Source organism: Apteryx mantelli, chromosome 12, assembly GCF_036417845.1.
Source record: "Apteryx mantelli isolate bAptMan1 chromosome 12, bAptMan1.hap1, whole genome shotgun sequence".
Taxonomy (NCBI): Eukaryota; Metazoa; Chordata; class Aves; order Apterygiformes; family Apterygidae; genus Apteryx; species Apteryx mantelli.
The window spans coordinates 1,991,776-2,017,269 of record NC_089989.1 but is presented as its reverse complement, the minus strand read 5'-3'; the positions used below and the strand labels follow the sequence as shown (position 1 = coordinate 2,017,269).

The following is a 25,494-nucleotide window of genomic DNA, read 5'->3' as shown; positions in this document are numbered from 1 at the left end:
CCACCACCTGCCCAGCGGCCCGCCCAGACTAGCACCCTCTGCACTTTCTTTCCTGAAGACTGAAATCGAAACTTAGCATTTTCCCAGGGCGTTGCCAGAGCCAATGCTTAAGGGAGTGCCAGAAGGGGAGCCCAGGGTCTGCTGTGTCCCTGGGCCTCTAGTGACACCAGTGCCTCTGGTGACACTGGAGCCAGCCATGTCCCAGTGCTGGCCATGCCGCAGCACCTAGGCCAGCTGACCCAGCACAAGGGTCCCTGGCATGAGCACAGGCAGGTGCTGGCCTGGGCAGGGCGCTCCCAGACTTCTGCAGGATCCACCTAGCTTGGGTTGCCCCCATGGTGTGCCGTGGGCCCTCCTGACAGTTGGGGCATGGAGAGGGGGCACTGAGCCACCAGAGACACCCCAGACTGCAAGGCCCCTGTGGCACTCCCAGCTCCAGCACCTTCCTGAGCCTGCAGGCAACTGCCCATGGTGCCACTGCCCTGCGGCTGGATCCTTGTGATGATGGAGGCACTCTGCAGCCCCCATCTGCCCCCTCCCAGCCCCTGTGGTGGCTGGCAGGAGCAGCCCTGGGGACCACCTGCACAGGAACCTTTTGGGGGCCCAGCCCCAGACATGCACCCCCACCCAGACCCTCCCCAGGTGCCCTGGGATTGGTGCTGGGGAATCCCCTGGCACAGGGGCCTGGGGTTGTGTGTGGGGATATCTAGTATCTACATAACCCTCAGCTCTGGGTGGTTGGGGAAGAGACAAAGCCCCAAGACCAGGACCACCTAAAGTTAACGGCTGTGAAGCCATCGGAGTGGAGGGCGGAAAGGGTTAGGAGCAGCTACAGGCAGGAGAAGGGCTATGTGCCCCCACACACACCATGCCCACATTGCCGGCACCTGGTTTGGTGCTGGGCTAGCATCCCTGATCCAGCAGGACGTGTTTTGCCCTGCCATGCCCACCCAGCACCCTTGCTCCTTCCTGTGAGGTCATCCCCAAACTCCCTTTGCTGCTTGGTACTGTCCCTAAAGCCAGGGCAGCACAAAGGCTTTCCAAGTCATTTATTTCCAGCATGATGGGTGGTGCATGGATACAGCGGTGTGGGTTGGTGCCCAGGCAATGCTCAGGACAGCAAGGGAGCAGGGAAGGGGGGGCGCCGGGGGCCTGTGCCCCCACGAAGACGCAGGAGCAGGTAGATGATGCTCTTGCTCTGGATGCCATAGTGCGCCAGTGTGTGTCGATCCTCCAGCTCCTCGGAGCCAAACGTCAGGCGCTGCTGGTCTGCGGGAGGGCCCAGCTGGGTGCAGATCTGTTCCTTGAGTTGCCGGACAGTGTCGGTGGGCCGCACGGTGTAGGTGCTTGTGCGGTTCTTGATGTCCTTCACCAGGATCTGCATCTCCTGAGTCTCAGTGTGCAGTAGCGTCAGCGTGGTGCTGCAGAAGATTTCGCAGGTGGCCAGGGTTTCGCTGTCCTGCAGGATGTGGAGAGTCTGGTCTGGCTTCTGCTGGCCCAGGCGCTGCTGGTATGGAGGGATGCCCCACTGCTGTGCAATCCCTTCCTTCAGGTTCAGGATGGTGGTGTCCAGACTGACAGTCCTGGTCAGACTGTTGCCTGTCAGCAGCCTTATCTTCACTTTCACAGGCTGGGCTGGCTGTGGGGGGAGAGATCAGGTGAGTGAGAGCAGCAGGAGCATGGTCTGGGGACTACGAAGCCCTCAGGGGTGGACAACCCTACCTGCACATCCCAGGGCTGGGCAGAGGCAACGCAGGGCAGAGAACAGCACTGGGCAGCTTCATTTGCCACCACCGCCCAATTCTTGCCTTGGCCCAGGATCCCCGTCGGGTCAGCAGGGTCCAGGATCACGGGGCTGTGAAGACACGCACAGGCCCTGCTGTTAGTGCCGTGCCAGGGTGGATGGAGGCCTGGGCATGCTGCAGTGCTGCCCATTGCCCTGCCCAGATGCCAGCTCCACTTGGGAGCAGCACCTGGGGCTGCGGTGGAAGGCAGTGCCTGTGGCGCAGGTGGCACAGGCAGTGCCTGGGCTGGGGGCTCTCACCGTGAGCTGTGCAGCAGGTTCTTCACATGGGCGCCCACCTGGGTGTGCTGGAGAGAGTAGTAACTTTCCCAGTAGATGAGGATCTCCCGGTACTGGCACAGCAGCTGCAGCACTGTGCGGAAGCCCTCAGCCATGTCGAAGTCCTCTTTGGCATCCGTGCCCTGCTCCCATGCATAGATGGTCAGCAGCTCCAGGGCATACTTGGGGGGCAGGTCTGCGTTGGGGTACCGTGGCTTCAGGAGCTGGGAAGGAGATGGGAGCAGGTGAGAGCTGGCAGGCACAGGCACCCTGGGATGTGGGATGGATCCCAGGATGCCCATGCAGGCGCAACGAAGCTGGGCAGCCCCTCACCTCCTTGTACCAGTGCTTGACTAGGCGCAGCAGGTTCTTGAGCTTGGCGGGGCGATGCTTCACAAACTTCTTCTGCAGTTCAGTGAAGCAGGGGGAGAACTCGCCAGGGCCACTGTGTGCAGCCAGGAGCCTAACGTACACATCAGCAGACGGCACAGTGTCGTGGGTCACCTGCCCTGTGGGGTGAGAGGGAGCTGAAAGAGCCATCCCAGCATCGCTGCCCCCTCCAGTCCCACGCCTGCCAGGTGCAGACCCCTACCCAAGGCGTCATAGGCAGGCAGGATGTCTACATCAATAGACTCCGTGTGTGACTCGGACCGGAGAGTGAGGCTGAGGGATCGTGGGGATAAGCCGGGGGGGCCCTTGAACCGGGGCCTGCTGATTTCCACAGTGAACGTCAGTGTCCGTCTGCAGCATTCAAGCCTCTCCTCAATGAGGGCGAGGATTTCGGCTCGCCTCTGCTTCTGGTCCTGGTAGTTGGAGAAGCAGCTGAGGAAGAGCACCACGTCGGCATCAGAGTTGTTCTGCAGGGCTGTGCCCTTGCCTGCTGAGCCGCCCTGCGGAGAGACATAGCACCTGCTCAGCACTGCTGCCCCACGGGGGCACAGGGGAAGGACCCATGCCATTCAAGGAAGCTGCTAAGGGAAACTGAGGCAGAGCACAAACTGAACATGCGGGGCAGGGGGAAGGGTGGCACTGGGTGCCCCGCCGGGGAGGAAGCCACAGGGGCAGTGAGAGGGGTTGGCATGGCAGGGCTCATGGTGCCTAGAGGGCCCCTTCCAAGCAGCATTCACCTTGACAGTCTTGTGGACGCGGATGCCCTCGAAGCACTGCTCCTTGAGGAAATCACAGATCTGCTTCACCGTCTGCTTCACCTGTTTTTGGAAAGCGGTGCTGGGCTCCAGGGTCTTGGCGATCCAGGCGTCCAGTCCACGGGCAGTCACCGTCCCCAGCCCATCCATGGCTGGTACTTGTGCCAGTGCCATCCTCCTCCTGAGTCTCTGGTCCTCTCCTGCTGCTCCTGCCTGTAGCTGTCTTTAAACCTTCTCAGGCTGACGTTCTGATGGCGTCACAGAGGGGAACTTAAGGTAGCCTGAGCCTTGGAGTTTCACTTCTTCCCCAGCCACCCAGAACTGAGGGATGCTGCTAGATAATCCCAACCCAGGCCCTTGTGCCAGGGGATTCCCCAGCACCAATCCCAGGGCACCTGGGGAGGGTCTGGGTGGGGGTGCATGTCTGGGGCTGGGCCCCCAAAAGGTTCCTGTGCAGGTGGTCCCCAGGGCTGCTCCTGCCAGCCACCACAGGGGCTGGGAGGGGGCAGATGGGGGCTGCAGAGTGCCTCCATCATCACAAGGATCCAGCCGCAGGGCAGTGGCACCATGGGCAGTTGCCTGCAGGCTCAGGAAGGTGCTGGAGCTGGGAGTGCCACAGGGGCCTTGCAGTCTGGGGTGTCTCTGGTGGCTCAGTGCCCCCTCTCCATGCCCCAACTGTCAGGAGGGCCCATGGCACACCATGGGGGCACCCCAAGCCTGTGCCCATGCTGGGGGTTCCTGTGCTGTGACCTGGCTGGACCAAGTGCCTGGGCTGTGGTACGGCCAGCACTGGGACATGGCTGGCTCCAGTGTCACCAGAGGTACTGGGACATGGCTGGTGCCCATGACACTGAAGGCCATGGTGTCACCGCAGGCAGTGGGACATCAGTCACCAATGTCACTGCAGCCTTGGGAATGGGCAGGCCCTGGTGCCACTGTGGGCCAGGGACACGGCTGCCCTGGGCACTCTGCCTATGCTACCTTAAGCATCGGCTCTGGCAAATTGCCAAGTTTCGATTCTGAGTTTTGTTTTTGGGCTGCTGGAAACTTGATTTCTATCTGCCGGAAATGAAATTGCAAAGATGAGCCCCACTGACCCTGTGCTGGGTGGACTGCCGCAACCACCCAGCCCACATTCCCAGTGTGGCCCTCGCTCAAGAAGCCACAGGGCAAGGGGGCACCCAAGGGTGATGCTGGGGTGGGTGCCCAGTGCAGAGCCCAGCTCTGCCCTGATCTGGCTTTCCTGTTCTAGTTTTCTGGGGCACTGGGGAGATCCAAATCTGAAATCCAGAAACTGAAACTCAGGCAGGGGGCAGAGAGAGAGGGCAAGGGGAGAGGGGCGGGGGGGGGAGAGGGGCGCAGGAGGAGGTGAAAGGGGCAGGGGATGGGGCAGCGAGGGGGGAGCAGGGGCAAGAGGGAGGAGGGATAAGGGTTTAGGGGCAGAGGCAGAGAGGCGGCAGGGGCAGAGGGCAGGGGCAGCAAGGGGGCAGGGGCAGCGAGGAGGGCAGAGTAAGGGGGCAGGAGTGGCAAGGGGGCATGTGGCAGGGCAGAGAGGGGACAGGGTAAGGGGGCAGGAGCAGTTAGGTGGCAGGGGAGAGAGGGGGCAGGGTCAGAGAGGGGGGCGGGGGCGGGGCAGGGGCAGGGAGGGGGGCAGGAGCCTGGGTGCCGGCGCCTCCCCGGCAGCGCGGGGGTTAAGGCCGCGCGCGGTGCACGCCGGGAGCTGTAGTCTGCCCCCGCCATGGAGGCCGTCCGGCAGCGCGAGGCACGCCGGGAGCCGTAGCCGTGTTACAGGGCTGCGGGCGGTTCCCAGGGGGCCGCGCGGCGGGGCGGGGCGGGGCCGGGCCGCCCGCCCGCCCACTAGGGGGCTCGCGCCGCGCCGCCGGCCATGCCGCGCTCCCGCCGCGCCGCGCGCCGTGAGTGGGGGCGTCTCGGGGCGCGGGGCCCGTTCGTTACGGGCTGGGGGGGGGAGGAACGCTGGCCACCCCCGGAGCCCCGCCGTCCGCATGCTGCCGCGGGATTCCGCGCCCCTCCAGGCCCCGGCAGTGCTGGATGGAGGCCAGGCTGTCGGGAGGCCCCGGCGGGGGGCCGCCGGCCCAGCCCCTGCCGTGGCCCCGTGCCTCAGTTTCCCCTCGGGCGGCAGCCGGGCCCCGCTGCCCTCCCGTGAGGGGGCCCGCGGCGCGGCGGCGTCCCGCGCAGCCCCAGCCGTGCCCGGGCAGGGGGACGGGCTTCAGCCGCCCCACGCCCAGGCGGGCGCTTATCAGCCGTGGCGAGTGCAGGCGTGCCGGAGTTGGGCTCTGCTGATTTTCCCAAGCCCTGAGGCCACCTGCCCGGCCCGTCCTTATCGGGGCTGCCAGCGAGCACGATTCTGGAAGGGGCTATGTCCATGTGGCCAGAGATGGGCATGGTGGGATGCCAGGGCATCTTGGGGCTTGGGGTTGATCCGAGTTTGCCTCCTGCGCCCAGGTGCCCAGAGCAGTGCCAAGCCGGACTCGCAGGCCAGCGATGATGAGGCTGTCAGTGAGGTGCTGAGTCACTACAGCAGTGCCAGCGAAGGTGCCAGCCTGGCAGAGGAGGGCACAGGTGAGCCCCAGGCAGCCCTGGTGCTGGCAAGGACTGGCACTGCTGCCTGAAACGCTACTCTGCTATGTGTCCAACCCTCCCTCTGTTTCCACTTGTGACTGGAAGCAACTGCCATATGGTATTGCCGCCCCTGTTATACTTGAAGGGGGTGGCAGGGAATGTCTGCTTTAGCTCCCAGATGCTTGGGAGGGGTGGGAGCCTGAGCACAGGGAGGTCTGCACATGCTGTGATGTAGCTGGCTGCCTTGGCAGGGAGCGAGGCAGTGAATGAACAAGCCCAGGAGGAGGAGGCGGAGGACAAGTTGAAGGAGTACATGGACAGCATCCTGGACAAGAGGTGAGGAGCTCGCCACTGCTTGGCCCCCATGGGCCTGCCTGGCATGGCAGCCTTCCCATGTGCTGCCGGCCTGCGAACCTCACCTTCCCCTGTGCAGCTGAGAGGGAGATGGGTGCCCCCTGCCCCAATAGGCAGAACCCTGTGTTTGTCCTTGGGGCATCTCACCTTGTGATCTCATGTGGTTTCTTCTAGTGCCAAGACACGCCAGGCAGCCCTGCAGAGCCTGCGTCTGGCCTTCTCCTCCAAAACCCTCTCTGAGTTCTTGCTGGAACGTCGTCTCACACTCACTGACTCTCTGGAGAAGTGTCTCAAGAAAGGTCTGGGCACAGGCAGGCACCATGGCTTGGGCTGGGGGTGCTGGAAGTCCTGCGGGTATAGGGGGAGCAGCAGGAGCCAGGACTGCCCGAGCGGAGGTGGCACAGGGTGGAACGACTGCTCCCAGCGCCTTGGGTGGCCTAGCATGGCAGGGGGGTCGGTGGACATTGGTCAGGGCTGGTTACTGAGGGAGGTCTCTTGTGCTGCCCGCAGGTAAAGGGGAGGAACAGGCACTGGCGGGCACCGTCCTCACCCTCCTCTGCCTCCAGATGGGCTCTGGCCCCGAAGGCGAAGAGGTATTTCGCAGCTTGAAGCCCCTGCTCGTCAGCATCCTGACAGACAGCACAGCCAGTCCTATCGCCCGGCAGAGCGTAAGGCTGATTTCCCTTCCTCGTGGGTGGCGGGGGGCACCCTGACAGCAGGCAGCACCCAGCTGGCTCTGGGGCTCCTGTGACTGCAGGGGGTGATTGGATTGGGACAGGGGCAGAAGCCCCCTCTGCCAGGGTTAGGGAGCTATGAGTAAAGTCCCAGGAACTCTGGGCAGGGCAGCCCAAAGCTGCTCCCCCGTCAGTCCTTGGAGAAGAGTGGTAAGGCCCATGGACGAGCACTGGAGTTGGCTGGCTCTCTGATTACCTTTTTCCTGCGTCTCTCCCCAGTGTGCCACAGCCCTGGGCATGTGTTGCTACATTGCAGCTGCTGATCTAGAGGTAACTGTGCGTGGGTGTTGCCTGCCCTGGCAGCTGTCCGTACCTCGTGGGGGGTTGCCTCAGGGGCTGCCGTGCTGTCTGCCTGAAGCCCATGGTGCCAGCCTGGTCACCATTTTGGTGGAGCTCAGTGGCCAAGGGTAGAGCTGGTGGGACTGGCCCTGCTGGGCTGTCGCAGATGCCCCTGTACGCCTTCCCTGGGCAGTGTGGAGTTTAGCAGGGCAGGAAGCCTGCACTGCAGAGATGTGGCATCCCAGACCGAGGAGTCCTTCATTCCTCTGGGGTTTTTTGTGGCTCTTGGCACTGCTGGGCACAGGATGGGACCTAGGGCCTACTGTGCCTGCGCTCATCACGTCTTCCACATGCAGTGTGTGGATTTGCCTTGGCATTTTTCTGGCTACTGTGTTTTGACTGGGGGGAGGGGGGGGTGTTCCTCTTTCCAGGACCTGGTGTCATGTCTGTCCTGCTTAGAGGACTTCTTCAACACCCCCGGTGTGGGCGAGGGCAGCTCAGTGCCTGCGCAGCACAGTCCTCTGCATTGCAGTGCCCTCCAGTCGTGGTCCCTGCTCCTCACCATCTGCCCCACTTCCCACATCAAGAGTATTTTGGACAAGTGAGTGAGCCTGGTGCTGCTAGGCACAGGCAGTCTCGGGTGCCAGCATGAGGGCATTCAGGGCCTGGTGCTGGGGCTGCTTGGTCATGCAGCCCCAGCTGGCTGCGTATGTGGCATCAGGCTGGCTGGCTGAGATGTGGGGACACAGGAGGAGAAAGAAGGCCCCAGGCAGCACCAGGCCCAGCTGCTTATGGGTGCTAATTCCCCTTGTGCCTTCCTGCCACAGTCACTGGCTCAAGCTGCCCTTGCTGCTGTCCAGCAACAGCATCGCGCTGCGCATCATGGCTGGAGAAACCATCGCGCTGGTCTTTGAGCTAGCCCAGGACATGGAGGTAGGATTAGGCACTGCTGGGTGGGAGGTGGGTACATGGTGCGTGGGCAGCCAAGCTGCAAGGGAGCCCCTGGAGCTGATATCTGTTGGGGTCTCGCTCCTTGTGCTGCTGACTGAGCTGGCACGCTGGTGGCATGAAAAGCCACAGTTGGCTGGGGATCAAGATGCTCCAGGCTGGGGTCTCCAGCTCGAGCTCAAGTGGAGGGGTTGCCCTGGGTTATCCCACAGCCCCACCCTGGGGATGGTGACTGTGGGCAGTGCCCAGAGCCTTGTGCCCTCCAAACCACTCTTTCCTGGCAGGAGGACTTGTGCCACCAGGACACTGAGTTTCTGCGTGCCCAGCTCAAAGTCCTGGCCACTGAGAGCAACAAGTATCGGGCCAAGACAGACCGGCGGAAGCAGCGCTCCATCTTCCGGGACATCCTGCGTTTCATTGAGGTACCAGTGGCTGGGGAGGGCTAGCAGTGCCCTTGGATCTTGGGAGAGGACAGGGACTGTGCCCTGCCCTGTAGAGCCCATGGCAATGTGGGCTGGTGCCCAGATGCCTCCTGATGCTCCCCTCTCTACCCAGAGTGGGGAGTATCAGGAGGAGACCATCCGGTTTGGCCTGGAGTGTATGTACGTGGACAGCTGGGCACGTCGGCGAACATACCAGGCCTTCAAAGAGGTTCTGGGCTCTGGCATCCACCACCACCTCCAGGTAGGTGCCAGGTGGCAGTGCTGAGTGGGTGAAGAGACAGTGCCAGCAGGCACTGACAGGCCTCTCCTCCCCCAGAACAGCGAGCTGCTACGGGAGATCTTTGGCCTTGGGCCCCCGTTGGTGCTGGATGCAGCTACTCTGAAAGCCAGCAAGGTCTCCCGCTTTGAAAAGGTGGGTGCTCGTCAGGCTGGGTGCTAGGGAGGGCAGGGGGCAGTGCCTACAGGGCCGGGGTGCCCTTTGGATGGAGACAACAGTGCTGAGCTCTGATTTTTCACCTTCTGGTGCATGGGTGGGAAGGCCCCATGCCTCTGGTGCTGCCCCGTGCCCCTGGTACTATCCTGCCGTCTTGGAGGGGTCTGACTCTTCCTAGGCGGACAGGAGCTTGGTGGACACCACCATTGCCTAACAGTGCCCTCCCAAATGGTGGGCTCTGGCCTGGCACCCACCTGTGGCCACAGTGCCCTGCACCCTGGGGTGGGCACTGTGGGGGTGGTGGGCACACAGTCACCCCCTAACCTGTCTCTCCTTCCCTCCCCTCCCAGCACCTCTACAATTCAGCTGCCTTCAAAGCCCGCACGAAAGCCCGGAGCCGGGTGCGGGACAAGCGGGCAGACGTGCTGTGACGGGCAGAGCGGGGCGGTGCCCCCTGGCCCATGTGGACTGCAGACCCAGCACTGTGAGGGGCAGGTGCCCCTGGCCCTTGGGCTTTTATACATGTACAGCAGAGTATTTAATGCCTGGTGCTGCCCCGCTGGGGGTTGCCCCCTCTTTTATTTTTTTAACCAAAAAAAGAAGAAAAGGGTAAAAGAAAAGTGGAGAGGGGAGGCGGCGGGGTGCTGCTGCGTGCCTGCTCTGTGCCATGGGGGACTGCCGCTCCATGTGGCACAGTGGGAGGGGTGTTACAGGGTTACTGCAGCCCATTTTGGAAGCAGGGTTTTTGGGGGGCTCCCTCATTTGTGTTCCGCTCCCCAGTCCTGTGTGAGCATAGGGGTTGCCCATCATGGCCAGAAGAGCTGGCTGGGGAGAGTCCTGCCTGATGCCGTGGCCTTGTGGGAGGACAGAGCTGGGTTTCTCCAGGGTGGGAGTGGGGAGGGGTGCCCAGGCTGCCCCAGGTGGGCTGGGAGAGTTGTGCTTTCTGCCCCACTAGGCAGAGCTGTGGGGTGGCTGGCCCAGCTCTCTGTCCACCAGTGTGCCTGTGGCAGGAGCGCTGCCTCAGTTCCTTGCTGCCACACTGGACATAGCCCATGCAGCTGGTAACAACATGGCACCCAAGGGTGGTGGCTGAGTGGCACAGGTTCCTGGGGGCTGGTGGGCACTGCCCAGCCCTGCCAATTAACTGCTATGAACCCTTTTCTAGCCCAATGCTTTGTATAAAATAGCCCTTTTGTGGGAAACAAATTGGGGGGGGGGGTGCAGCAGGCACCTCCCTGCGTTGCCTCTGCCTCCCTAGGGGGCCAGGCTGGACACCACTCCCTGGAGCACCTGTTCTGCCTACCCTGGGCAGGGGCTGCCACAGGGCCCCAGAATCAAGGGCTGCAGATAGCATGACTCCCTGTGTGGTAGGAGTGGGGTCATGCCAGCTGGGAATTTCTGACCACCCCAGAATGTATTTATGGTGGTGATTTTATAAGACTTGATTACTGGAGGTAATTAAAAGGCTGATTGGAGGGTGCCCGCTGCCTTATTTTGAAGAGGAAGGGCTGTCACCAGGGTTGATGCTCCCCTGCATGCCTATCTCTCTGGACTGTGCCAGCCCCTTTGCAACTCTGGGGCTCTTGCCTATCCTTACAGGTCCTTCCCTTGTTTTGGCATCTTGTGGCAGGGGCCATTGTTCCCCCTGCCCTGCCCCTTGTGCCCTTGTTGGGGGGATGCTGCCAGGTATGAGCAGAGTTGGGTAATAAATAGTAGAGGTCAGTGGGGCAAGGCTGCCTGCTCCCTTCCCCTGCAGTTCCGTGCCCCTTGCCTCACGTGGGCCATGCTGGGCTCCATGGGGCTCGCAGTCCTAGTGTGGCACAGGGGGCGGCTCAGCGGTGCCCGCCAGCCTCCACACTGGCGTTGAGGCGAGCCCAGAGCTGCCCACTGGTGGCCTGCAGCTGCTGCACAGCTTCCTCCTGGCTCTCCAGCCACTTGACCAGCACTCGCACTGACTGGCTCTGCAGCACTGCAGGGAGAGGATAGGGCACCTGTGGGTGATGCTGGAGATGGGACACCTGGCCATGCCCTGCCGTGTGCCCTGTAGCACCCTTCCCACCAGTGCCCCAAGCGGAGCTGTGCCTAGCTTGACTCCCCACCATGGTGCTGGGGCATGTGGTCACCAGTGGGCACCTTGATGTCCCTGAGCTTAGGCCCAAGGTTGCCCACCCTGTGTGGGTGGGCCCTCAGGGCTGCCACATACCGCTCAGGTAGATGGCCAATGTGGCGAGGACCAGGCTAGCCAGTGCTAGGATGCCCAGCAGAGCAAGGAAGAGGGGGTGGCAGGGGCCAAGGCAGGGGCAGGCAGTGGTAGCAGGCACAGGGCGCAGCATAGGCAGGAGTGGCTGGTGTGGGGTGGTGCAGGTTGCAGGGCGAGCACGGGGCCTGTGCGGGGTGCTGGACCGAGCTGGGCCATTCCCTGCGGCAATGGGAAGAGAAGAGCAGGTCAGTACCCACCCCCCAGCACCCCTGGGACCGTCTGCTGGCATGGGGTGCCCCCGGCAGTGCTGGGGAGCACAGCGGGGGCTGGTGCCCAGACTGCCCAGGTCTCACCCTCAGCACTCTTGTGCCCGCCCGAGGCCCAGTGCAGGTCACTGATGGACTCCACGGGGTGCAGGCTGATGTCTCCAGGCTCATTGTCGTTGGGGTCGGTGGGCTCTGCTGGGGTGGTGCCATCTGCCCTCCCCAAGCTGTCTGCCAGGGAGCAGGGGTGGTGGTGAGCACAGGCACTGTTCACTGCACCCAGATGACCCCAGGCACCAACCCTGGGCACCAACCCATCACTGCCTGCTCTGGCTTCCCCTCTGTTGGCGATGCCAGCTTTGGTGCCAGCCTGGTTGCTGTACCATTGTGGACAGTGCACACTGGCATTTCTTTGGCACAAATCCACTGTGCCAGGAGGGCTGTGGAGCCTGGCACAGAGCTGTGACACAGGGTGAACACTGACTATACACCCTGGCGATGGCATGCTGTCATCAGGGTGGTTAGCAGACAGCCATAATCCCAGAGCCTCATTAGTGGGGCTGGAATCTTCCCTTGGCTCAGGGACAGGATTGTACCAGATCTCCTGGCCTAGGTAGCCTGGGTACTGCAGCATGTGGCTGGGGCACTCCTGGGCCAGCTGGGCCACCCATTTGCCCAGGGGCAGGGGCAGGCTGGCACCAGGCTTAGCCCCTGCCAGTCCGGGACATATCTTGGCTTTTTTTGCACGCATTGTGCCTGGGAGAGGGCTCATGTGATGCTTAGGTACGTACAGGTATAATATGAGGTGTATGCCATGCCAGGGTAGTCCAAATGCCTGACACTGGGTTGGGCACATCGTCCCACAAAAGGGCAAGGGGAGCAGGTATGACTCCAGCCTGGTTGACACTGTGCTAGAAAGCAGCCATGAGGTAGAGGGAAACAATTTCTGCTGGATATTTGGTTTTTAGCAGCAGCCAGGGCTTGCATATGCTGCTGTGCCCACTGCAGAGCAGGACCAGGTGGCCCTGTGCTTACACCAGGCTGCTCCCAGGGCTTGGTGGCTTGTGGCTGGGGACCATGGGCATATGCACTGCTGTGCTGCCTCTCCAGCAGCGCTGGCTGTTGTCACATGTGGAGTTGGCACGCTTTGGGACTAGTTCTTTGCCAAGGGAGGTGGCAGAGACCACAGCTGGTGCCCAGGTCCCCCCTGCCAGCCCAGACTGTCCCCAGTGACCTGTGGGCACAGCAATACCCTGCCTTTTGCTGGGGGCTGTCGCACGGCATCTGCCCCCCCCCCCCCAAGCCAACAGGCAGGACTGGGTGCCCAGGTTTGGTGCCCTCTGGGGCTGTGCCAGCCCCTTGCCGCTCCCCTCCCCCCCCCCCCCCCCCACCAAAACCCTGCTGCCACCCTGCTCCACTGTGCCTGTAGCCCTCCCGGGACAGCCTCATCCCCTGGGTGGGCATCTCTACCCACAGCCCCCTTGGTGGAGAGGGGCACTGGCACATTGCCCCCATCCCAGCCCCTCCCATCCCACCCCACCAGGCACGCAGAGGGTGCCAGGGGCCCCACCAGTCCCAGCCCACCTCCCTGGCCTACCTTCTCCAGCCTCCCTGGGCATAGCTCCCTGCACTGTGCACCCAGGCACAGCCTGGCCCGGGCGGTGTGAGTGGGCAGCAAGGCAGTCTGGGGCCCCTGGGAGCTGGGCACTGGGTTCCCAGTGCACCAACTGCTCTGCTTAAAATAGGACAGTGAGAAATGTGGCTGGGAAGATAAATATAGCCCTGGAGACAGGGGCCTAGTGGCTGTATCAGTGTCATGGACTGCGCTGTGCCAGCACGGCCAAGGGCAAGGAGCCCATGGAGGAGCTTCCCAGGGTAAAGGAGACACAAGATCAGTATGGGACCAAGGGGACCCAAGGAATGGACTGGATGGGGAAACTAAGGCATGGGTGGGCCAGCCCTGAGCCAAGTGGGGTCACCCCCCACGCCATGGCAGCAGTGGTGCATGCAATGGCAATCATGCCCAGACTAGCCTTGCCCACAAAGATCATGCTGGCTGCGCCAAGAGGATTTATTTAAATTAACGAGGTAACAAGCCTTTGGCATCAGGCAGCAATAGGCACCAGGATATGGGATTGTGTGTGCTGGGGAAGGGGACCACAGTGGTCCCCAACCATGGTCACCGGCCCCAAGTGCCCCGCGGGAGGCAGGTGTCAGAGGGTGGGAGGCTGTTGTGCCTATAGAAGCTGTGGGCATGGGTGGGCGCAAGACAGGAGGTGCTGGGGGTGGGCTTGGCCCGCCGGGTGCAGCTCTCGCCCATCCAGCCACGGTAGCAGTGGCAGCGGAAGAGTGCCTGCAGGCTCTCGTCCAGCTGGTTTGAAAGGTGCAGGAAGCTGGCCAGGTCATGGGGCTGCTGGCGCATGCAGCGTCCGTGCCCGTGGCACCGTCTGTAGCTGCACTCCCAGGCGGCTGCTGTCACGTTGGCCACGTAGGGCCCCAGGGTGGACACAAGGTAGTGGCGCAGGCTGGCACAGCTCTCCTGAGAGAGGAAAGGCTGCTGTGAGAGTCCTCCCTGCAGGTCCTGCTTCCAGGAGCTGGGCACACTGCTGTCGCTTCATCCACCCCTCCCCAGAGGGCCCTGCACCCTCCTGAACAGTGACATGGCCATCCCATGTCCTTCCCATCCGTCCCACGCCCAAACCCCCTCCTGCCCCATGTGCCCATGGCCAGCCCTGGTGCCCAGCCAGGAAGGACAACGTACGGCCCTGCTCACAGAGGCAGCGAGTGGAGATACTCACAGCCGAGCGCGAGTAGGACATGTCTCCCCAGAGCACGAGTCCAGCAGCCCCCAGTGCCGCACTCTCCCCGATCGTGTGAACCAGATCAGCCTGCAAGGCAGAGACAAGGCCAGGGGTACAGGCTTAGCATCACCACCACCACCACCCCATCAACAGTGCCCTGCCTGGATGCCGTAAGCAGAACCCCCAGCTTGCCATGCTGCCACCAGTGCCCTCCCCACAGCCCCAACCCTGCCCAGCCTGCCATGGCCCTTACCAGCCCCAGGAAGCGGGGTGAGCGGCGGTAGGAGAGGCGTGAGTAGGCAATGATGGGCAGGATGCCTGTGGCCCCAAAGGTGGCCACACGCAGGGCCTCACGCAGCCGGTGGTGCACATAACGGTGGCGCAGGCCCTGTGGCAGTGTTGGTGGCAAGTAGATGCTGGGATAGAGGGCAGCTGAGGCAGCCCAGAGCCAGCGGAGCCGGTTGTTGCGCAGCACTTCTGCTGGTCGGCACTGGCCCGTGTAGTTGGCCTCCTTGGCCCAGTTGCTGTTGAAGCAGTCGGGGAAGCGGTAGAAACCCCAGAGTCCCCCTGGGCGCAGGGTCTTGCCCAGCAAAAGTGTCTGCTCCATCAGAGCCTGGGCTGCCTGCTCAAACTCCTCCTGGGCCAGACGGAGCCGCCATGGGGCCGGCAGATAGGGGTGCCGGTCCCACACCCACTGCTCCGAGGCTGCCCGGTAGATCCTTTTGGCCCCCCAGTTGCGAGCCCAGAGGGGTCTCCACTCCTCCCAGTCCACCACAGCCAGACCGTGGAAAGCAGGCCGCAGGCGGAGGCGGATGTCGCCTGCCACCCTGCCCAGATGGGTGCGGAGAGGCACCCGCTGGGGGATGCCCCCATTGCGGGGGATGCCCTGGCGGGACAGGTACGGGTACAGCCCAAACTGGTTCTTGTAGAAGATAGTGATGTTCTCGCCGGCGAAGTGGCCACCCAGGTTCTCCACAATGCCATAGTTGCCAAGGGGCAGGCCCACACCAAAGCGGTGCCAGCACCGGCCCGTGGGCACATTCCACACCACGGCGAAGGGCTGGCCACCTGCAATGGGTTTGGGCGCTGGGCTCTCTCCGCTCACCATGCACAGTGTCAACCAGGCCCACAGCACCAGTGCCGGCCCCATGCTGGGCCAGCCCAGAGGGCCCAGCACCCTGTGGGGAGAAGGAAAGCAATGGGGTGAGATGGTGGGGCACCGGGGGTACCATGGACATGTGCCCCCCCCCAAGGCCCTCCCTGTTGGTGGACAACTCTGTCCAGCATGCCCTGGTCCCCATGGAGCTATGCCCTGGCCAACGCAGCTGTGGCATGTCCCTGCAAGCCACAAACGCCACAGCCAAGCCCTTCACCACCTACCCTAATGCCTCAGTTTCCCTCCTGGCTCCCAGTCCTGCTCCCAGCAGGGGCATCATAACCGGCTCTTCCCTCCTGTCCCCTGCCAGTTGGCAGCAGGCTGAGTCAGGCCAGGCTCTCCTCCAAGGTGCTGCACTCCTGCAGCAGCCCTCAGAAGGAGGGTTTGAGCCAAAGGGGCAACTACCCCCCCCGTGGCCCAGGCAGGGTAAAGTAGGGCTGCATGCTCCTGCCCTGTGCCTGCTGTGGGGAGCCATGCTGGCTGGCGCCAGGCAGCTGCCTGCCTGCTGGCAGCTGCGGAGATGGGGATTAGGAAGCAAATCAGGTCTGGGGCCGCGTGACAGGGCACAGACAGCTCTAATCCCCCAGCAAAGGTCCTGGCTGGCTCCCTGCTGACCTTCTCACTCACGTTTTGCCCACCTCCTGCAGTCACAGCCAGTCTAGCACCACCAGTGCCCTTCCCCTGTGCGAAGATGTTGCAGTGCCAGGAGACAGGCTGGGGCTGCATTCCCCCTTGCAGTGGCCTGCAGGGCAGCTTGTCCCCAACAGGACATACAAAACCTGGAAAAACCCATGGGCTCCCAGTGCCTTGCACTGCTGCTCCCTGTCCCACTCTGACACCAGCACCTCTTGAACCATTCCATGCCTCAGTTTCCACCACCTATGGAGCTGGGACAATGACACTCACACTGGCAAATGCGACAGGACAGCCAAGACACTGGTGGAACTGGGCAGAGCTCCCCGAAGACCAGTCTAGACCACAGGGCCCACAGAGGACCTGGCTTTGTGGCACCCTGCTGCAGTCAGGCCCCAAGCCCAGGGCAAAAGCAGAGCTAATCTGCCCAGCCAGGGAAGGGTGACCTGCTGAGCACTAAGACCACCTCTCCACTGGCAACAGCTCAGACATGGGGGGTCACCAGCTGCCCATCCAGCATTTTCCCCACCGGCCCCCAAGCACCCCACAGCTGCAATGGGACCGTGGCAACCTCAGATTTGGGGTGTGGGCACTAGCCCCAAACAACAGCAGTCGATCAGGCCAGGATGGGCATCCTCTGCCCGTACTTGCCTTTAATGACTGTCTTGGGGCCCTGGGGCCTTAAATGTTCTTCTTCATCCAGAAGATGGGTAGGCCTTTGGCATCACAGTGGGGGGTCTCCAGGAGGTTCTGCCTGCAGCTCTTGGCTGGGGCACCCCTCACCCAGCTCAGCAGAGGCAGTGGGGGTGGGGGGGGGACTGTGGTGGGTGGCAGGGAAGGCTGAGAGGTGTCTGGCACCCACGGCCCAGGGGTGCCGGTGGCTGGGCTGGAGCGGGCAGAGAAGATTCGCAACACCTCTGCAGAGATGCCAGGGCTCAGGAAAGCCATGATCTGCACCGGCTCGGCCAAGGTGTAGCCCAGGTGAGCATAAAAGTGCTGTTTGTCATGGGTGGTGAGGTGCAGGCAGTGAAAGCCCCGGGCCCGGGCGTACTGCTCTGTGGCCTCCATCAGCTTTCTCCCGTAGCCCTTGCCCCGCAGCGCTCTGGGCACCACCACGCTCTCCACGAAGAGGCTATGGGGATGGCCAACCACACGGGACAGTCGGACATGGCCCAGGAGCTGGCAGGGGCTCTTCTCTGCAGCAGGGGGCTCTGCAGGGCCCCAGCTCTGCAGCAGCACAAGGCAGGTGGGGAAGGCGTCCGAGGAGCGCTGGAGTGAGTGGAGCCGTGATGCCCGGCTCTTCCCCCACTCCTCGCCGAGCAGCTGGGCACAGGCCTCCATCAGCTCCGGCCTCTGGTGCAGGGGGACCAGGCTAAGCTCCTCCGACATGGAGCCCATTCTTCTCACTGATGGGAGACCAAGCAGGCGACAGCTTAGTGGTGTCAGGACCCACATCAACTTGCCCCTGCCTGGCAAATCCTGCCCAGCAAGTCCTGCCTGCACTGTTGGGCTCAGCACAGGCACTCAGCAACTACTCTCTACCAGCTTGCAGTGGTGCTGGATGGGTTTGGAAGAATTAGCGGCGGGTCCGAGGTCAAATGAGAACACTACGATGGCACGCAGTGGTGCCCTTGGCCCTCTCAGCCAAGGAAGAGACATGTTGTGCCAGGCCCAGGGCTGGACCCAGGTGCCTGTGCCATGCCTGTTGCACAGGCCTGCCAGGCAGGTCTCACCTCCTTGAGCTGGCAGAAAGATGGGCTGCCAGGGTACAGAGCTCACGTGGGACAGGAGAGGTACAGGAGCAACGTGCCCACTCCCTGCGGGCACATGATCAAGGCTCGCTCCTCCACCAACTGTTCCACGAACTTCTGTTGCTCAAGCACCCAACTGAGACCAGCCAACTCATCACACGTGTGTCCCCAGCTGTCCCTGGTGCAAGCGGAGCACAGGGCGAAAGAGGACTGCAGTGCCTCCAAGGTGAGCAGCACCAGCCCATGCCAGCTGTGTCCACCTGGCACAGAGGTTCAGGAGGGCCTTGCCCCTCCAAGGGGCAATGACCTCCTATCCCAGCCATGGTGCATGGCAGAGACCATTTTCCCAGCCTTCCCATTTGTCACGGCATGCAGCCGCTGAGGGAAGACCATTCCCCTTGCAAAGAAGCCACAGGCAGTTTGCTAGAGGAACTGGTGCAGTAACTTATCAGCTGGCATTGAGCAAAGTGCCCTGCTTTCCCGCCATGGGTAGGGAGTGAGGACCTACCCCTCAGTGCACCAAAATTACCCTCCCCTCTCCATGGGAGGACCCCAAGACCCCCACAATGCTCTTTGTCCCCACTGTCTCCCTGGTACACGCTGACTTAGAGCCCCCAGCTGTGACCTCCCCCCAGCACCTTTTTCCTCAACTAATTGCCACCCCCATTTCCTCCACCTCCTGGATGCTGCTGGGTGCCCCAAGGCAGAAGCCCCTCCACCAGCCTTGCCTGCCCTCCATGGTCATGTTAGCCCCCTTCTGGCTGTGACACCTCACTAAGCGGGATGCTTTGCCCACCCAGTGTCCGGAGTGCAGTGAGGCAGACAGGCTGCACCAAGGAGCCTGGCTCAGTCCCGCACTGCCTGCCTTTCCCTAACCCCCCCACATAAGGACATGTGGCCGCTCACCCTGTCCGATGCTGGTGCTGGTGCTGGCTGGCTCCCCAGGGGCCCTCGGTGTCTGCACTGGCTTACTGGTGAGGAGTCAGTCGTGCTGCAGCTCAGCAGGAAATAGCACACAATCCTCGGCCAACCGCAGCTCCCAGTTCTGCTTTCACAGAGTGAATGACACGTCTGTCCAATGCTGCAGGCCCCTCCACCCACCTTGACGTGTGGGGACAGGGCCAGTAGTGGGGTGCTGGCCTGGGGGTGCAAAGCCCTGGGCACAGCCCAGCCTATGCCCAGGATGCTGGGCCACCCCAGCCATGCAATGGAGGGTGCTAAGTTCCCGCATGGTTCATTTGCAAGGCCAAAGCACAGATCCGCCTCCCTGCCTGGTACCCTGCTGGTGCTGGCTGCCCTTGGGCCCACCTGGCCAGGGTTTGCCACACCCTGCCCTGTGCCCACCACAGGCTGCACAAGAGAGACCACCCCAGTCCCTCACCAGCACTGAGGGGGGAAAACGGTGCTGCATGTAGGGAAATAATGTATGAGCTAGGGTTGTGCACCCCTGCACACGGCACCGCACGCCCACACAGCACCTAGCGCAGACAGAACCCCATCCTACCTTGCACCCCTACACATGGCACCCTATCCCATACAGCACCCATCACACATGGCACACCGTCCTACACTGCACCCCACACATGGTATACCATCCCACACTGCACTCCCACACATGGTACCCCATCCTACACAGCACCCCTGCACACAGCACGCCACCCCACACGGTACCCCACTGCACAGCACCCCTGCACATGGTACCTCACCCCTGCAGAGAGACCCCAACCTACCCACACCTACTGCACACAGCAACCCACCCCACACTGCACCCATTGCACATGGCATCCCATCCCCCCACAAGGCACCCAAACCTACCACACAACCCCTTCACATGGCACCCCAGCCCAGGATACAGCCCAGCACATGCCATCCCCCACAGAGCACTCCATCCCACACTGCCCCCAAGACAGAGAACCCCACTCTGCTCACAGCACAGGCCCTGCTGCCGGGCACACTGCACACACACACACACACACACACACACACACACAAACACCCCCTGCTGTGCACAACTGGGAACTGACCCCATGCCCCATAGTGTCCCCACACACTTCAGCACCATCCCTCCCAGCCACTGTCCCCACCCTGATCACTGCCCTCACCTCATCACTGCCCCTGAACCCTATCACTGCCCCCCACCCTCGTCACTGCCGCCCCACCCCATCACTGCCCCGTGAACCCCATCACTGCCCCCCACCCTCGTCACTGCCGCCCCACCCCATCACTGCCCCGTGAACCCCATCACTGCCCCCCACCTTCATCACTGCCCCTGAACCCTATCACTGCCCCCCACCCTCGTCACTGCAGCCCCACCCCATCACTGCCCCGTGAACCCCATCACTGCCCCCCACCCTCATCACTGCCCCGAACGCCATCACTGCCCCCATCCCATCTCTGCCCCCCACCGTGATCACTGCTCCCACCCCATCACCGCCCCCCACCATGATCCTTGCTCCCACGCCACCATTGCCCTCCCACCCCATCGCTGCCCCCTACCCTGATCATTGCCCCTTGCCCCGATCACTGCCCATCCCATGATCACTGCCCCCATCCCCTCGCTGCCCCCCTCTCCCTGCCCCCCCGCACTGCCCCCAGAGGGCTCTGCCCCCCACCCCAGCGCTGCGCCGGCCCCTCCCCGCCCGGCCCTGCCCTGCCCCCACAGTACCGACACGCCGCCGCCGCCGCCGCCGCGCCTCCTCCCGCCTGCGCCACCGCCGACCGCGCCGCAGCGCCACCTGCCGGCCGGAGGGCGCCGCGCGCCGGGGCATGCGCAGAGCGGCCGCAGGCAGGCGGGAAGCGCCGGGGGGCGGGGACGGGGGCGGGCGGGGAGCGCGGCGGGGCGGGCGGTTGGTGCGGGCCGCAGAGGGCTGCGAAAAGCTTCTGCCGGTACCTGTTCCCCTGCTCCTTGGCTGCGGGGATTGGCCAAGGCCCACGCAAGCCCACTGGTTAGGGTTAGGGCTGGGGGGAGACAGCTGCCCCAGACACCTTCATATTCATTTTGCCACCCTGCAGAGTCCTTGTTTTACAAGTCAGTTGAAGCTGGGGATCAGTTGGTCTATCCATGTATCTCTTGTCCTTCCACGTGCCTTCAGTGCCCCTGAAGCGGCTGTGGGCACTCTGGCTCCCTCAGTGTTTTCCAAGCTCCCCCGGAAAGCAGAGAGCCCAAGGGGGTCACAGGGCTTTGCAGTCGTGAGCAGGAGAAGAAGGCTCAGTCCTGCCCTGGCGAGAAACTTTGCTGCTCCTGCTTTTCAGTGTGCCCCAGATGCCTCTGTGTGCCTTTTGGGGCACCCCCAGGGCCCTGCCGCACATTTTGGTGCTTACTGGTGTCCTCCACATGCCTTTCAGCACACACTGGGGCTGTCTGTATGCTTTTTCGGGTGTCCCGGAGCCCTCTGAGTGCCTTTCAGTGTGCCCCAAGGCCCTTGGTGCTTCTTTAGGCGTGACCTGGGGCCCTCCATGTGCCTTTTGGCCTCCCCAGTGTCCTCAGTGTCCCTTGTGGCATGTTCTGGAGCCCTTGGTGTGCCTTTCAGTATGCTCCAGGGCTCTCTGTGTGGGTTTTGGTGCACTGCAGAGCTCCCCATGTGTCTTTCGGTGCTCCCCAGGGCCCTCATTGTGCCTTTCAGCCCATGCCGCAGCCATTGGTGTGCCTATTGGTTCACCTCATGGGCCTTGGTGCGCCTTTCAGTACATCCCAGTGTCTTTGGTGTGCCTTTTAGTGCATTCCGGGGCCTTTGGGGTGCCTTTCAGTGCTTCCCACACTGCTTTGGTATGCCTTTCAGGGCACCCCAGGGCCCTCAGTGTGCTTTTAGGCATGACCTGGGGCCTTTGGGGTGCCTTTCAGTGCTTCCCACACTGCTTTGGTATGCCTTTCAGGGCACCCCAGGGCCCTCAGTGTGCTTTTAGGCATGACCTGGGGCCTTTGGGGTGCCTTTCAGTGCTTCCCACACTGCTTTGGTATGCCTTTCAGGGCACCCCAGGGCCCTCAGTGTGCTTTTAGGCATGACCTAGGGCCCTTGCTGTGCCTTTTGGCCTGCCAGAGGGCCCTCGCTGTGTCTTTCAGCCTGCTGCAACATCCTTGGTGGGCCTTTTGGGGCACCCTGTGCCACTGGATGTGTCTTTTGGCAAGTCCCAGATTCCTGTGGTGTCCCTTTCGGCATGTCCCTGGGCCCTCGGTGTGCCTTTCAGCACACGCCAGACTCTCCCTGTTTGCCTTAGGGTGTGCCCCAGACTCTCTCCACGTGCCTTTTTGGTGCTCCTTGCTTTGGTCCTGAGAACAATCTGGGCTGAGGGCTGGGTGCAGGGCTGCATGCCTGAGGAAAGGCTGCAGGATGGGGGAAAGGAAGCTGTGTGTTTTATTTTCTCAGTAGCACACTGTGCACCATGGAAGCGTTAGCAGAAAGTCAGCTAGATGGCCCAGACCTGCACCCAGCTGCAACTTCACCCTGGGGACTGGAGAACACAGCCTCCTCAAAATGGCAAAAGGATTCACATTTGGGGAACAGGGTCTGTTTAATAACCTAAGCTCCAGCAGCCAGCACACCCAGGGCCTGGGCCTTTTTGGAGAACACAAAACCGCCAGAGGAAGAGCAACCTTCATTAGTGTCATGGGACAAAGGGAGATGTGTGGGGGTAAACCTCCCCCCCCCCAAGACTGGGCTTTTTTGCCCTTGCTCACTTCGCTTCACTGCCTCCTTTTTAAAGGAGAGTGGCAGGGGCAAAAACCAGAGAGGTTAAGCAAGGTTGGAGGGGCTAGGCTCTCTAGTTTTTTGTCCCCACACAACTTGGCCTATTTCTTGGGGGGGGGGCAAAGAGCCCATATCTTGGATGTATTTGGGGCACCCTCCCCACGATTGGGTCTCCCCCCACCCCCTTTCCCTTAAGAAAAGAGGCAGGCAGGGAAAACCCAACATGCCTGGCTCTTTGGTCCCCCACCCCTCTTGGAAAAATAGCCTAAGTGGGTTGTATGGGGATGAAAAAGCCTCTCTTATTTTCTGTCCCCACACAACTCACTTCTTAGGTGAGGGAGCGTGGGGGTCTGGCCCCCTCCATCAGCCGCTCCAGTTGGCTGGGATCCGTCTGCCACTTCCAAGGGAGCCACTCAGGTTGGGGCCAGTCCCCGCTGCCCACTTCTGCCCTTAAAGGGAGTCTTTAAGGGACTTTAAGATACTCTTAAAGACCTTAAAAATTCCCTTTAAGAGCAGAAGTGGGTGGTGGGGGCAGACCCTGGCCCAACTGGAGCAGCTGAGGGTGGGGGCCTTTTAGCTCCAGCAGTGCAGCAATGAGCTCTTCCCCATGTAGGAGCTGCGGGACAGGCTGGGAAGGGGGGGTGGTGGTGAGGTGGCACATCCTTCTGAGAGCTGTTAGCATGGATTAAATAAACCATGCATTGATTGAACCCAGTGTCACCTTGTCTCAGTTGTGTCTTGCTCCAATTTTTATTTCAAAGAGCAAAACCAACCCAGTGCAGTGCTACTGTACCCGATTCCTGCTCTGCTGCCCCCTTGTGGCATAGCTCCCAAGAGAGAGGTACAAGGGCTGTGGGGAGCAGAGAGAGCTGGCAAACACAGGCCCTTTCCTTCTGCGCAGCTCCTTGATGGGTAAGCAAAGGTGAAATCAAGTCCCTGCTCCTTTGGAAGGGGTCTCTGGAAAGCAAGATCATTTCCTCTTTGCAGCTCGAGCTGGAGTCTAAAACAGTGCCAGTGGCTGGCTGGTAAGAGTGGGCAAGAGGTGAAGCAGCAGTTATTCTCAGCAGCAACCCTCTAGGAAAAAGAAAATGTATATTTTGATACAGAAATATCAGGAAAAGAAACTCCAGGCACTTGCCCTCTATCAAAAACAGGCTTAGAATCCCTGTTTTCCCCGGCAGGGGCAGGCATGTGGTTCTGCACACTGGGTTTGAGCCTTCCAGCTCCAGCAGCCCCAAACCCCAGCCTCAGCCAAGCCCAGGGCTTCCCTTCCCTGTGCACCAACAGTGTAGCTATTGCAACTCCATATCAGCAGGGCTGTGCTCCTTGCTGCATCACAGTTGTGATGTAGCTGGGTATCAGGGCTGTGCGTGTGAGGATACCCAGTGCACTTAGTCAACAGTTCCCGGGATGGTCCAAAAACTCCCCTGCTAGGCAAGACAATGGACCAATGTGAGACAACGAACTGATTTGGAAGAATAAATGACTGAACTTCTGGGTGAATTCTCAATGAGGTCAGTGACCTAGCAGCTTCACAACAAAGCAGCTGACTAATTGTCAGACAGGAGCTCTCCAGGCATCAATTTCAGACAGTATGGGAGATTCCCCCCAAGCAGCTCCTGCTGTGCATGGACCGATAGAGATGATCTGTATGATGGGATTAACTGACTAACTCCCAGGGCAGAAAATACAGGTGGTCCCAAGGTCTCTCTCAGGCAGTTCTGGCTCAGGATGAAGAAACTGATCAAACTGTGCATAAATAATTTTGAAGGGTCATCAGAAACTTTTCCTGCATGTGCAGGAATGGTCACATAGATCTGTCTTTTGTACATAGCTAAGATAGTTAAGTATATTCAGGCACAGACTTTTTGCTGTGGTTTTCCTTTCTCCCTCACTGGTGGGACTTCTGAGCACCAATGTAATGGAAAGGAGAATGAACTCAAGTTAAAATGCTTGCTCATGTCAGTTTATCAGTCTCCTGAGGCAGAAGAATCCACTTTTTTGGTCTGTTCACAGACACTCATTCATGAAACAACTCCAGCTAAAAGATTCATTTGGTGCAATTTGTGTGTGCTTCTAAGTTGCCAAATTTTGTCCCTTTCCCATTCATTCCTGAGTTTTGAGCAATCAACTGATAGATACAACAACCATTTCTTCAGGACTAAGTTTGGTGGCTGTTTACTGAGCCCAGAATGACTATGCTTTCCACAGGCGGCCTTTGACTTGTCAATAGGAGGCATCTTAAAATTGTTTCTGTTTTCTGATTGCAGCTGTACTAATTTTAGAGGCTTCAATTTAACCACCTCTGCTACACTGTAATTATCCACTTGTAATTATCCATTGTTGATTTAGTTAAAGATGTGTGATTAGGTCCATTCCTCTGAAAAAACTCTGTCATTGATTGAAGTAGGAGTAGTGAAGATTGTATTTTGTATGAATCAAAATGTTGCTTTGGCCAGCAAAATACCTTTAAATATCTCTACAACTGCAGAAGCGTGGGCTCAAAACAGACCCCTTCAGGGCTCATATCCACCAGCATCTTTCTTTGCTATTTTTGTACATCCTTATATTTGCTTTTATGTACATGTGTATTTTTCAATGTATTTCTTTGCTATTTTTGTATCTTCTGAGAGTTACCTGCTGGCTGCCATGAACTATGATAAGTACTTGGTCATGTGCCAACCCCTGCTCTATGCAAGACTCATGAATTGGAAGTTCTGTCTCCAGTTGGCAGCTGGGTCTTGGGTAGGAGGACTGCTAATATATACTGGCTAAGTAAGAACTGGCTGCTTATCCCAGGTAGAGTTCTGTGGCCCTAATGCAATTGACCACTTCTGTGATTTTACCCCATTGCTACAGCTCTCCTGTGATGACACCAGGATGATAACACATTGCTTTCGTACTGCCCTTCCTGGATATAGTTTTCCCATTTCTATTCACTATGGCATCCTACGTCTGTATTACAGTTGCCATTTTAAGGATCCCTTCCGGGGGGGGGTAGGCAGATGGCCTTCTCCACCTGCTCCT

The 25,494-nt window shown here is 60.7% G+C and overlaps 4 protein-coding genes across 10 annotated transcripts; 1 reads left to right on the top strand and 3 right to left on the bottom strand.

Annotated features, from left to right (window-relative positions):
• Nucleotides 1–1,042: 1,042 nt before the first annotated feature.
• LOC106495125 (2'-5'-oligoadenylate synthase 1-like) lies at nucleotides 1,043–3,404 on the bottom strand. The gene is made up of 6 exons (XM_013955522.2): nucleotides 3,190–3,404; nucleotides 2,655–2,952; nucleotides 2,396–2,571; nucleotides 2,045–2,286; nucleotides 1,723–1,855; nucleotides 1,043–1,639 (listed from the first exon to the last, which is right to left on the bottom strand). The coding sequence occupies exons 1-6, from the start codon at nucleotides 3,379–3,381 to the stop codon at nucleotides 1,112–1,114; spliced, it is 1,569 nt and encodes a 522-aa protein (XP_013810976.2). The 5' UTR covers nucleotides 3,382–3,404; the 3' UTR covers nucleotides 1,043–1,111.
• A 1,640-nt stretch (nucleotides 3,405–5,044) lies between these two features.
• IFRD2 (interferon related developmental regulator 2) lies at nucleotides 5,045–10,454 on the top strand. 3 transcript variants are annotated; one of them, XM_067303677.1, is made up of 12 exons: nucleotides 5,045–5,120; nucleotides 5,671–5,787; nucleotides 6,039–6,123; nucleotides 6,316–6,440; nucleotides 6,652–6,809; nucleotides 7,095–7,145; nucleotides 7,586–7,755; nucleotides 7,982–8,087; nucleotides 8,387–8,524; nucleotides 8,658–8,786; nucleotides 8,862–8,957; nucleotides 9,329–10,454. In XM_067303677.1, exons 1-12 carry the CDS (start codon nucleotides 5,093–5,095, stop codon nucleotides 9,407–9,409), a joined length of 1,284 nt encoding a protein of 427 aa, XP_067159778.1. In that variant the 5' UTR covers nucleotides 5,045–5,092; the 3' UTR covers nucleotides 9,410–10,454. The 3 variants fall into 3 exon arrangements, with proteins under 3 accessions (XP_067159778.1, XP_067159779.1, XP_067159780.1); XM_067303678.1 differs by lacking the exon at nucleotides 7,095–7,145; XM_067303679.1 differs by lacking the exon at nucleotides 5,045–5,120 and having other exon boundaries at nucleotides 5,715–5,787; nucleotides 6,023–6,123.
• Nucleotides 10,455–10,860: 406 nt separating this feature from the next.
• On the bottom strand, nucleotides 10,861–20,481 carry HYAL3 (hyaluronidase 3). 5 transcript variants are annotated; one of them, XM_067303676.1, is made up of 5 exons: nucleotides 18,689–19,833; nucleotides 14,496–15,420; nucleotides 14,240–14,329; nucleotides 11,182–11,397; nucleotides 10,876–10,947 (listed from the first exon to the last, which is right to left on the bottom strand). In XM_067303676.1, the coding sequence occupies exons 2-4, from the start codon at nucleotides 15,390–15,392 to the stop codon at nucleotides 11,227–11,229; spliced, it is 1,158 nt and encodes a 385-aa protein (XP_067159777.1). In that variant the 5' UTR covers nucleotides 15,393–15,420; nucleotides 18,689–19,833; the 3' UTR covers nucleotides 10,876–10,947; nucleotides 11,182–11,226. The 5 variants fall into 5 exon arrangements, with proteins under 5 accessions (XP_067159776.1, XP_067159777.1, XP_067159774.1 ...); XM_067303673.1 differs by lacking the exons at nucleotides 10,876–10,947; nucleotides 11,182–11,397 and adding exons at nucleotides 13,489–13,980; nucleotides 20,448–20,481 and having other exon boundaries at nucleotides 18,689–18,827; XM_067303675.1 differs by having other exon boundaries at nucleotides 10,861–11,397.
• Nucleotides 16,713–17,420, bottom strand: NAA80 (N-alpha-acetyltransferase 80, NatH catalytic subunit). Its single transcript, XM_067303636.1, has one exon. The coding sequence runs from the start codon at nucleotides 17,418–17,420 to the stop codon at nucleotides 16,713–16,715; it is 708 nt and encodes a 235-aa protein (XP_067159737.1).
• Nucleotides 20,482–25,494: the final 5,013 nt, after the last annotated feature.

What these genes read in the sequence shown, in the direction of transcription:
- NAA80 (XM_067303636.1), bottom strand. Translation starts at nt 17,420, where the DNA reads ATGTCGGAGGAGCTTAGCCTGGTCCCCCTGCACCAGAGGCCGGAGCTG.
- LOC106495125 (XM_013955522.2), bottom strand. Translation starts at nt 3,381, where the DNA reads ATGGCACTGGCACAAGTACCAGCCATGGATGGGCTGGGGACGGTGACT. An exon ending in GCGTCCACAAGACTGTCAAG is followed by an intron (nt 2,953 to 3,189) that starts GTGAATGCTGCT and finishes GTCTCTCCGCAG; the next exon opens with GGCGGCTCAGCAGGCAAGGG. An exon ending in CCCAGCCCTGGGATGTGCAG is followed by an intron (nt 1,640 to 1,722) that starts GTAGGGTTGTCC and finishes CTCCCCCCACAG; the next exon opens with CCAGCCCAGCCTGTGAAAGT.
- IFRD2 (XM_067303677.1), top strand. Translation starts at nt 5,093, where the DNA reads ATGCCGCGCTCCCGCCGCGCCGCGCGCC. An exon ending in CCTGGCAGAGGAGGGCACAG is followed by an intron (nt 5,788 to 6,038) that starts GTGAGCCCCAGG and finishes CTGCCTTGGCAG; the next exon opens with GGAGCGAGGCAGTGAATGAA. An exon ending in ATCAAGAGTATTTTGGACAA is followed by an intron (nt 7,756 to 7,981) that starts GTGAGTGAGCCT and finishes TTCCTGCCACAG; the next exon opens with TCACTGGCTCAAGCTGCCCT.
- HYAL3 (XM_067303673.1), bottom strand. Translation starts at nt 15,392, where the DNA reads ATGGGGCCGGCACTGGTGCTGTGGGCCTGGTTGACACTGTGCATGGTG. An exon ending in CACCCCGCTTCCTGGGGCTG is followed by an intron (nt 14,330 to 14,495) that starts GTAAGGGCCATG and finishes TCTGCCTTGCAG; the next exon opens with GCTGATCTGGTTCACACGAT. An exon ending in TGTCCTACTCGCGCTCGGCT is followed by an intron (nt 13,981 to 14,239) that starts GTGAGTATCTCC and finishes TTCCTCTCTCAG; the next exon opens with GAGAGCTGTGCCAGCCTGCG.